This window comes from Trachurus trachurus (assembly GCF_905171665.1).
Source record: "Trachurus trachurus genome assembly, chromosome: 24".
Classification (NCBI taxonomy): domain Eukaryota; kingdom Metazoa; phylum Chordata; class Actinopteri; order Carangiformes; family Carangidae; genus Trachurus; species Trachurus trachurus.
The window spans coordinates 13,652,736-13,663,005 of NC_139910.1; the positions used below are offsets into that span (position 1 = coordinate 13,652,736).

A 10,270-nucleotide genomic window follows, 5' to 3' on the forward strand; every position below is an offset into this window, starting at 1 on the left:
ATCGCTGTGTTCCCGTTGTGAGGGAGAAAAAAAAGGCCGAGGATTGTTTTCTCCCATCGCCATTTTCAGCCGCCAGCAGACGCGGCTCGGCGTGACAATAATAATGGACACCGACTACACGTCCGGATTAGAAAACCCTCTGTACAGCGAGTTGAAATACTTCTGTAGGAAGATCCAAGAGGCCTACAACGAGCTGAAGGAGGACCTGACACCCTACCGAGATGATCGCTTTTACAGGTGGGTCACATCAGCATCATGCATTATTCTGCTGCGTTATATATGTATAGCAGTCTACGTGTCCAGGCTATAGGGTTTTGTATTATGTGGATTATAATGGAGCAATGTGCATTTTAAAATGACCTTTTATTGTTATGACGGCAGATGCAATCAAAGATGTTCACTGAGCTGAGCTTTAAGGGGAATCATACTGGTTTGGTGCTGCATGATTGTGCTGCTTTTCATTGATTAAAGTGGAAAGAAGAAAATTGGGAAATCATACATAGATACATGGCTGCGCCCCCAGATTATGTAGCTATTCATATTTTATTTAGAAAATAAAGTCTCAGTTTAAAATGAGGCAAAGGCCTCAAAGCCTATGAGGCAACAAGTGTTGTCTTGTGGACGTGCATTTTGTGTAGGCTATTTGATGGTGATGATTAGACTCATCTTGAAATACAGTGTATGTCCTTTAAAAATAATAATAAAATAAATAGACAAATATCTCATGGATAGCTTGGTGCAAATTAAAAGTCGACATTTATGTGCGGTATACTCGTGCTTGCGCATGCGCCAAACTTCCTTTCATCCAAAGAACATTCAGCCGTCAGATACAGTATGTTGTTGTATATTATCAGTCATGGAGGGATTAGTGAGCGGCCGACCAGACACAGGCAGCCGGGGGTCAGGCAGGGGGGCACCTGCAACATACCATGCAAATAAACACCACACAGCCACTAGCTGCAAGACAACCAGAAAGATACAACAACAAGCAAAAGAGACAACAGAGAGACAAGGACATGCAAAAATCAACAACCCTCAGAGTATCTTTATATTCAGGTTCCTGTTGTCTCATAATCCACATTTACCTTCAAGACATACAACCTTCTGGCCTTGACTACATACTTATCATAAACAGATGTTCAATTTATCCATTTAACATATATATTTAACCAGTGATCATAGTGCATAAATTACATGCAGCCAGGCAATTAGAATAAATACAGATAGATAGATAGATAGATAGATAGATAGATAAAATATACTGATATATTGTTAATCAAACATAGAGAGGAGGAGGCAGACACTCCCTCCCTCCTCTCCCCGTCTGCACCACGTGTCCCGCCCCGCCCCTTCCGATGACGTAGCTGTCCAGTTGTCGCAGACTAAAAGATGTCAGCTGATGTGAATACACGGATGTAGCTTCACAGAGGGAAAACATTTAACCAGCGTATTTCTTTCCCTGTCCCTTGCCGAGACTCGGTTGAGAGCGACTATAAAAGATGGAGCGGTAAGTTTGCGGCTCGTTCATCGGACTCACTCGAGATAAGTTAGTAAAGCGTAAATGTGCGAGGAGACGAGTTTAAAGCAGCTGCTCTGCCCCATCTGTTAACGTTACTGCTAGTTAGAAGTAGCACGGAAGCTAACAGTAGTGTGTTGACATACCGGCTGGCGGTAATATCCGCACCTGGACCACAGTTAAGCTCAAAGCAAATATGCCTTCACCCCCACTGGGTATCTCCTGTTTTGGACTGTGTGTTAACATTTTGTGTTTCTTCCTGTTACAGGCTGGCCCCCATGCGGCTCTACACCCTGTCCAAAAGGCATTTTGTCTTGGTCTTCGTGGTGTTCCTCATCTGCTTCGGCCTCACTGTCTTCATTGGTATAGCAGGTATATGACTAATATAAATATAGATATATATATTACTGCAGCACTAGGCTAAATACACAGGAGCTGAGTGCTTAAAGGTTTTAGACAGAAACAGTCAGTGGGCGAGTGACTCAACTGTGTCTAATCATCACTTATTGTAATCAAGATCTAGATAAGAAAAGAAACACCAGTCTCCTTCCACCACTACTCCTTTTTCCTTTCTGGACTGTGCAACTTTTATCTGTCATACACACATGTAGAGGCAGAACCAACATCAATACTTCCTCCCTATTAGCAATATTATGGAATTTACCCCAAGTCAAACATAAACATTACATTTCCTTTCATCCTGACACATATATCAGCCTTGTAATTACTCTAGAAATAACGTGTTAATGTTTGGCAGCCCCACCAAAGTTTTCAGACACAACACAAGTGAGTTTTTATTATATCTACGGTATCTTGCATTGTTGTATTGTTTGTAATAATTATTAATTTAAACTCAGCACTGCAATTTAGCCTCTTATTTTTTCTCCTTATGCATACACGTCTCCTGCGGCAATTCATTAGCCTCTAAAAGAGAGTTTGACCACCACTGTAGTGACTTCACTATACAGCTGCTGTTACAGAAAGTAGCTTTAATTACGTAGATGAAGTTTGCTGTAGTTTTTTTTTGTTGTGTTTTTTTTTTTGTTGTGTTTTTTTTTTTTTTTTTTTTTTACATATAATGCAGATTAATTTCAGTCATCATTCAAGATATCCATTGATGTTTCAGTCCCGCTACATTTTTCTAGTAACTTTTGGTGTAAAATCAAGGAGGGTTTTACTTTTTTCTTGGACATCACATTGAAGAAATTGTTTTCTGTTGTGTGTTTTCTTCATGTCTGTAGGTCCTAGGATTATTTCTGAGCAAGAACACAATGGTGATCAGTCACTAGCTAAAAATGCCACATTGAAGGTAAGACATTTCCGAAGCAGAAGACTGACAACATGCATATATTGTTGGGAGTTGGTATGATGGGAGATGTGTGGACATGTTGAGGATTTACTGGAAATAAATACTACTACTAGTCTCAAGGAGTATGAATCTGGAAGCGTTTTATATTGTAGCGTATAGAAAGTGCACATATGTGTATGTAAGATTTTAATGTGGTGCTTCAACGTTTATAGTGTCTATTTATAGTTTTAAAAAATTATGCCCGTTTGAAATGTTGCGTTTTTTTTCCGTTTAATGACTCAAAATATCTAAATTTTGTAACTCATTGATGTAATTGTAATCGAAGGAATATTCTTGTGTTTAGAGAAGATATTTGGGTTTGAGTCATACATATTGTGTAATGTTGTACGGACGGATTACATTCCTATAATTATCATTTATAATAACATATTACTGATGTCATTCATTGCATTTTTTCAGACTGGGCCCTTCAATCTAGTCTCTCCTCCCCTCACCACTTACCACCAGCAGCTATGGCTCACCTGTGTGATGCAGGCTGAAAACAGTAAATGTAAGACCACACACTGAGCTGCAGATGACTGCAGCTTGTCTGTTATTGTGTCGTAAACACACTTGGCTGGTTAATAACGTGTTGTCACTGCTGTCCCTGTCAGTGGGCGACTTCCAGCAGCCTTTTGATATGAACGTGGAGCTGAAGGGAGTGATGCAGGACGCTAGCGTGATGCACATCAACCCCGTCCACCAGAAATCACGAACGCTACACTGCGGCTCTGTAAGTGTCAATCAGACCCACCTCTCTCTCTCTCTCTCTCACGGCATGCTGGGGTGTCATTAATCATCTAGGCAGACAGAAGCAACCAGCTCAGCAGCTGTGTGCGAGTCTGTGAAATGCATGTAGCAAAGTCCTTTTTTTATTTCAAATCCATTGATTTACCGTGCAGTTGGATTCTGTGCTGAACCAACAGTGGTGCATCTTTTTTTGTCTGTGTTCTTGCAGAAATGTGATGAAATCATCGTGCTCCATCTGGGTTATCTGAACTACACCCAGTACCAGGTTGTGGTCAGCTTCAAGGGCCTTGAAAACATCACATATGAAATCAGGGTCAAGTTTGTGGTAGGTGACATAGTCTCATAAAACAAACTCTGTAATATTTCATTGGCGAATTGGATTTTATTTTATTTGCTTGAGCTACCAAGTCACTCACCACATTTTTTACTCTATTTTTAATTCCTCCTCAGTGGAAAATGTACAATCCCACTTTCTCGCAAGTGGAAATCTGGTTCCGGTTCGTCTTCGTAGTGCTGACCTTCATGGTGACGGTAAGAAAGAGTACTGGTGCCAGTCTAAATTCATTTCTAAAAAAAATCAATATAACCTCCAATCTTTGAGCAAATACGGCAGAGCAGATGACAAAAGTAAAGCAAAAAACTGGCTTATCCACAATGCAGGACGACTAATTATCTCGTCCTCTGTGTGTCGCAGTGCCTGTTTGCTCATTCCCTGAGGAAATTCTCCATGAGGGACTGGGGCATTGAGCAAAAGTGGATGTCTATCCTGCTCCCGTTGCTTCTACTCTACAATGGTGAGTTTCAGTTTCATTCATTCTTAAAGCTAAATTTTATATTTTAATTTGATCATGAAGCAACTTTTGTATGTACACTTTGCTATTCCACATGTTTACAAAGTGCTCGACAAACTCAACATATAGAGACCACAGAAAACAAGTCATGAATAAATGGCATAAAACCATAGGAGATGGAGCGCCCAAGCATGACAGCAACACAGGCAATACAAGACCCCAACAACAAATTTAGATCAAGAAGACTCAAATTAAAATGCATGATGCAGTTAATTAGATAAAATAAATGAAAATGGGGGGCGGTGCGTGGCGCTGTGGTTAAGGCGGCCGCCCCATGTAGAGGCTATAGTCCTCAATGCAGGTGGCCCTGGTTCGGATCCCGCGTCGGGCAGACCTATCCTGCATGTCATTCCCCCCTCTCTGCCTCCCCCTTTCCTGTCCATCTCTACTGATCTGTCAAATAAAGGCAAAAAAGCCCCAAAAAATATACTTAAAAAAAAAAAAATGAAAATGGGCTATACATGATGAAAAGAGATAGGATAACATAAGAAAAGATGGGATGGGACGGGAGTAAAAGTAAAACTAAGAGCGTCTGAGTAAAACTGTGGGATAAAATGAGGCAGTAAGGTAAATTAAGGGTACATTAAAATGGGGAATAAAAATAAAAATGGATAGGAAACAGTAGGAAAACAATAAGAAGGTTATGATATCACATAAAAGCAAATCTGTAAAAGTGGGTTTTAAGGCGTGATACAAAAGACGTAGACTGACATAGAAAGAAGAGTTGGTCTGATCTGTCAGTGTGTCCTGTGCAATTTAAAATAACTACGACATGACATTCAGGTGTGTTGCTTGTTGTGTTTTTTTTTTTTTGCTGTTCAGATCCGTTCTTCCCGCTGTCGTTCCTGGTGAACAGCTGGTTTCCAGGGACGTTGGATGCTTTCTTTCAGGCTCTGTTCCTGTGTGCTCTGCTGCTCTTCTGGCTCTGTGTCTATCATGGCATCAGGGTTCAGGTGGGTCCTGTAATATTCCCATCCTCCCATGCTGCCCCCCCCCGCCCATTCAGCTTGTTATTGGTTATTTCATATGTTTTGTCTTGTTTTCCGCAGGGTGAGAGGAAATGCCTGACGTTCTACCTGCCTAAGATGATCATTGTCGGTCTCCTGTGGCTCTCGGCCGTTACACTGGGCATCTGGCAAACGTAAGTCTGACTCCTCTGGCTGCCTGCTTTAAAGCCTGAGCTGCAACAAGACAACAAAGATAAACTCTTTTTCTTCTGAATTTGCAGGGTTAATGAACTCCAGGATCCCACCTATCAGTATAAAGTTGATATAGCAAACTTTCAGGTGAGACTACTTCAACAAACGGCACTTGAAGCAGTGTGTCAATTCATTCTTATGAAGCTGGACCGGATTAAAGGATAAAGAATATACAAACGAACTAATTCCTATGTTATTTCTCCAGGGTATGAAGGTCTTCTTCCTGATTGTTGTTGCTCTCTACATCCTCTACTTGATTTTCCTGATTGTCAGAGCTTGTTCTGAACTGAAGAACATGCCTTACTCAGGTAAAACACCACACCACACCCCTTTTGGATTAGATTCACCTTAAAACTTTACTATGATAACATTGGTTTTCTGTGTTATTTCAAATATTAGATCTTCGGCTGAAGTTTCTGACAGCGCTGACATTTGTGGTGCTCGTTATTAGGTGAGTTTATTGGAAAGGAGTAAAAAAAAAATCCTTCTTTGTGCATTGATATTTTGGAAGAGGTTTGTTTAATTTGATCACACTGTTTCTCTTTTTTCCTCCAGCATGGTCATTCTCTACCTGAGGTTTGGTGCCAAGGCTCTTCAAGACAACTTTGTGGCTGAATTGTCCACTCATTACCAAAACTATATCCTTCCTATTTCAGTTTTTTCCACCCACCAAAGTTTCACTGTCAATATACCATGAGATGTAACATAACATGTATTAAATAGCACGTCATTATTCTTTAACTCCAGACATACCAGCTGAATTTTTATCCTTCTACGGCCTACTTAACTTTTACTTGTACACATTAGCATTTGTGTATTCCCCCTCCAAAAATGCCCTCTATGGTAAGTAATACAATGCAGCCACTACTAATTTTACATCTTATTTCAGTTCTACACTGGAAAGTGAACTAATATGCTAATGCACCTGATTTTGTTTAATTTCCCAGACTCTCAGTTAAAGGACAATCCTGCTTTCTCCATGCTAAATGACTCGGATGATGAAGTGATATATGGGTAAGTACAGTATATCATTGGGCTCACAGCTTCTACAATTTATCTGCCATTTTATTGTAGTTCAGTAAACATGCATAAACCCATTGATATATCTTTGTTTTCGTTTGTAAAGGAGTGATTATGAGGACATGCCTTTACAAAACGGACGTGCCATCAAAGCAGCCACCAAGTACCAGGACGAGACTGACAGTGACTGACGGATCTCGGACTGCGCCCCCTCCCCCGTGTCCCTGTTGGAAACTATGAGAATGCATTAAAAACAAAGTATCATGTCTATGTGTACATAAGGGATATTGGGATTGGTACTATGGGATGATACTGTAAGTGTACATAAATATATTTTTAAAAAGATAAATTCCATGTCTACTGAATGTACTGTAATTTTACTGAAAGTTGAGGCACGAAGCCACTCCTTACTTTTTTTTTTCCATCGTCAATGCTTTCAGTTTGATTGAAAACAACAGAATCACTGATGTAAAACAATACAATTTTTTTTTTTACAAGTTTAGGATTTTCTTTCACTTGTGACCAGCATTTCTTCATAATTCATAATGATCGGGAAAAGTGCTAATATTAATTGGGATTTTTTTGTGTGTGTGAGATCGATGATATTTTTAATGCTTTGTGTTGAAACACTGTTGTCTCTATACTTCTACTGTGTTTTTATTTTGCCATTCCTTTCCAGTCTCTGTGACCATTTGAGAATAATGAGAATGCATATTATCTGGCCAAAGCTGAGTGACACTGTATTGATGGTAGAACACTACATTGCAACTCGCCATCACTGATGTGACTCATGAGTGGGGAATTTAAAGTGCCATAACAGTGTTGGTTGATGACAAATCCTCTTTTTCCTCAGACATATTTAAGAGATGGAGAGCTTGACCTGCAGTTACCACTGATCAATTACCACTTCTCTTACTAATTATTTCCTTGGAAAGCAGCTTTGTAATTTGCACTTGTTTAAAAAATGTTATTTATTTTGCTGAAAAGTGAAGACATTTTGACGCTGTATGATCTGATAACTTGGATGCATGGATTTTACATGACGGTATGTTAACTACTGATGTATAATTTTAAACATTTTGTATCCCAGAACATAATGGTAGTTGTACCATTGGCCAAATGTATTTTGCCTTATGTAGACCATTTCATTTCAAGTAACTTTGTAACTTTTTTTTCTCTGTAACTGTCCTAATATTGCCTTTATTGATTTTCCTTTGTTTGGTGTAACTGGAGCTTATGGACAAAAACAGTCAAAATACACGCATCTGTTTTACAGATAATATCACAAAATGTTTTCTAATCAAATGGTGCCTTGTCCTTACATCACAGTTTACTCTTCAAAATGGGCTGCAGTCTCAAAATTGTAAATGCTTTTGACATAAAGTGTACATCTTTGATTGTTTTGGTGTGAATCTGGCTTATGTTGATTCGCATTGGTTAAATGAGGTTGTTGTGAGTCCACTCCTGATATATGGGAAGCTCTTTTTTTTCTCCATTTTTTTTTTTTTGCATATTCAAAAGTTGTATCTGTAGCACTGTCATGTCACGTGTAAATAAAACAAACTGTATACAGCATAGTTTTGTTTTAATCAAATACTTTAAATATAGAAAAATAGCACACGAGTTCTCAAAAATACACAAAATCCTGCACACTTGAAATACTTCAGGGACATTGAAGTATAGGTTCAGATAGCCAAGCCAAAAACGTTGACGATGCAGTACATGGACTTGTTTTCCCATCGCACTGTGCAGTTTTCTGTGGGATAAAATCAGTGACCATTACATTTACTATACAAAGTAAAAGCATTTGAAAGTTTCTTGTGCATTATCAAGCTTATGTGTACACATAGGTGTGTTATCTTACCATCAGTAGCACTATCCCAGAAGCAGGCACTGGCTGTTTGTAAACCTGCTCCATTTTTCTGCATGATGATACAGGTAACTGAGGGGGAAACCACGAATACTGGCAATTAATACCAACCTCAAAGCATATGTTATTTCTGAGGTAGTAGCACACAACACATACATACCAATGTATTTGTAAGGCTTTCCCAGCTTGCTAAGTTGACTGAGGCACTGCTCCACGACGCTGGTGGTCCACTGGTTCACTCTGCTGTGCTGGTAGGCATTTCCTCCTATGGCTGTTTCCACTGACTGCAGAGACAATGTAAACAAAGCTATGTTTAAACCGTTTAAACTGATCAATACCCACAATATCACAGATTTCAGCTGTCCTAGGCTAGCTAATACATGTTAGAAATCCATAAACCACATCAAATAACTCATACTCAAGAAATAGAACGTGGTCGGTGCCTAGCAACCGTAAAAGCGTTCCTTAGCAACAGACGCAAAGTTGGTGTTAGCTAGCTAGCGGGGGCAATAAGGCGATAACCCGATAAACTCAAACTTTACAGATGAGCCAAAAAGGTAGTGACATACATTACCTCTTTAATGATTTTGTTCACATCCTCAACGGAGAACGCTGCCTGTTGGGTGAAAAAAAACATGAAATGTTGCAGTTCAAGTTAGCGACGTGGATGTTCACAGTCTACTTCCTGTCAGACTGGCTATCAGTTACTTACAATCTTGTGAATAATTTTGAAATACATAAGTTAATGGCAAATAAGACAAATAACAATATGCGCAGTAAGTTCTTTAACGCATCCAACCCACCTCCTCTTCTGCTTGGTAATCGTCCATGATCACTGGTGCCTCAACAATCAACAACACCAGCAAACTAGGGAATAGGACTTCCGGTTACGGCTCTTCAAAATAAGGGCTTGGAAGGAACTACTGGACGTACAACGAATGAAAATAATTTACTCAGAAAATGTTAATGATAAAACAACAAAACAACAAAAATGTCCCTGTTAACCGTAGAAAAATGTGTCTGGTTAATTAAATAAACAATGTTAACTTACAAGGAGCGACTGTTCATAAAATTGTTTTCAACAGTGTTCATCGGTCTATTGAACATAGCAGTAGCAAAACTAGTGCAACCAAAAACTTGTGCTGTTTGTTTCAAAAAAAAAAAATTGAGCTCCTACAACTTTATTCACTCACCTGGCAAATACCATCTCTACAGCAAGGCACGGTGGTAGTAACACCCTTTATCGTGGGATAGGAGACTGCTGGCAGTTCACCTTTGACCTACAGAAGAAAAAAAAAGCCAACAACAATGAAAGGTTTTGGGACAAATCTATCCTGACTGGTCTATCCAAAGCCCATACGACAAAGACACCTGAAAATCCATCCTGTCAATGTTTGAAATGAACAGGGAGAAATGAATAAAGATGTTCAAAGTTGATAAAATGCAGTTTCAGGAGCTCTGTACCATGGAGTATTACCTATGAGTATTACCAACAATTTCACATTCATTTACTTTGTAAAAACACAAATAAACAGCTCATGAGAGGCAGCCAGTGCCCCCTGTCGGTCGATTTTAGAAAACAGGATTACCTAACTTCAGGTGATGGAGACGCGAACTTCTTACTGCCACAGTCCTCTGTGTTTTATCGGACATTTCAGGTAGGCTACTGCCACAATTAAACTCTCTTTGCACAGTGTTTCATCATATTTCACCACA

At 39.4% G+C, this 10,270-nt stretch overlaps 2 protein-coding genes across 2 annotated transcripts; one reads left to right on the forward strand and one right to left on the reverse strand.

Moving 5' to 3' along the window:
- The first annotated feature begins 1,378 nt into the window (after nucleotides 1-1,378).
- On the forward strand, nucleotides 1,379-8,252 carry tmem181 (transmembrane protein 181). The gene is made up of 17 exons (XM_084001088.1): nucleotides 1,379-1,507; nucleotides 1,785-1,888; nucleotides 2,758-2,825; nucleotides 3,285-3,375; nucleotides 3,479-3,597; nucleotides 3,823-3,939; nucleotides 4,065-4,145; nucleotides 4,309-4,408; nucleotides 5,288-5,418; nucleotides 5,515-5,606; nucleotides 5,694-5,751; nucleotides 5,870-5,972; nucleotides 6,064-6,115; nucleotides 6,220-6,302; nucleotides 6,418-6,507; nucleotides 6,612-6,678; nucleotides 6,791-8,252. The coding sequence occupies exons 1-17, from the start codon at nucleotides 1,500-1,502 to the stop codon at nucleotides 6,873-6,875; spliced, it is 1,449 nt and encodes a 482-aa protein (XP_083857214.1). The 5' UTR covers nucleotides 1,379-1,499; the 3' UTR covers nucleotides 6,876-8,252.
- dynlt1b (dynein light chain Tctex-type 1b) lies at nucleotides 8,253-9,404 on the reverse strand. Its single transcript, XM_084001097.1, has 5 exons — nucleotides 9,358-9,404; nucleotides 9,129-9,170; nucleotides 8,715-8,838; nucleotides 8,549-8,626; nucleotides 8,253-8,440 (listed from the first exon to the last, which is right to left on the reverse strand). Exons 1-5 carry the CDS (start codon nucleotides 9,382-9,384, stop codon nucleotides 8,370-8,372), a joined length of 342 nt encoding a protein of 113 aa, XP_083857223.1. The 5' UTR covers nucleotides 9,385-9,404; the 3' UTR covers nucleotides 8,253-8,369.
- Between the last annotated feature and the right edge of the window lie 866 nt (nucleotides 9,405-10,270).

Bases quoted from the DNA above. Each gene is read 5' to 3' on its own strand.
- tmem181 (XM_084001088.1), top strand. The intron at 3,598-3,822 runs GTAAGTGTCAAT...GTGTTCTTGCAG, and splicing joins GAACGCTACACTGCGGCTCT to AAATGTGATGAAATCATCGT. The intron at 5,607-5,693 runs GTAAGTCTGACT...CTGAATTTGCAG, and splicing joins ACACTGGGCATCTGGCAAAC to GGTTAATGAACTCCAGGATC.
- dynlt1b (XM_084001097.1), bottom strand. From the start codon at position 9,384: ATGGACGATTACCAAGCAGAAGAGGAG. The intron at 9,171-9,357 runs GTGGGTTGGATG...TTCACCCAACAG, and splicing joins ATTACCAAGCAGAAGAGGAG to GCAGCGTTCTCCGTTGAGGA. The intron at 8,839-9,128 runs GTAATGTATGTC...TTGTCTCTGCAG, and splicing joins TGAACAAAATCATTAAAGAG to TCAGTGGAAACAGCCATAGG.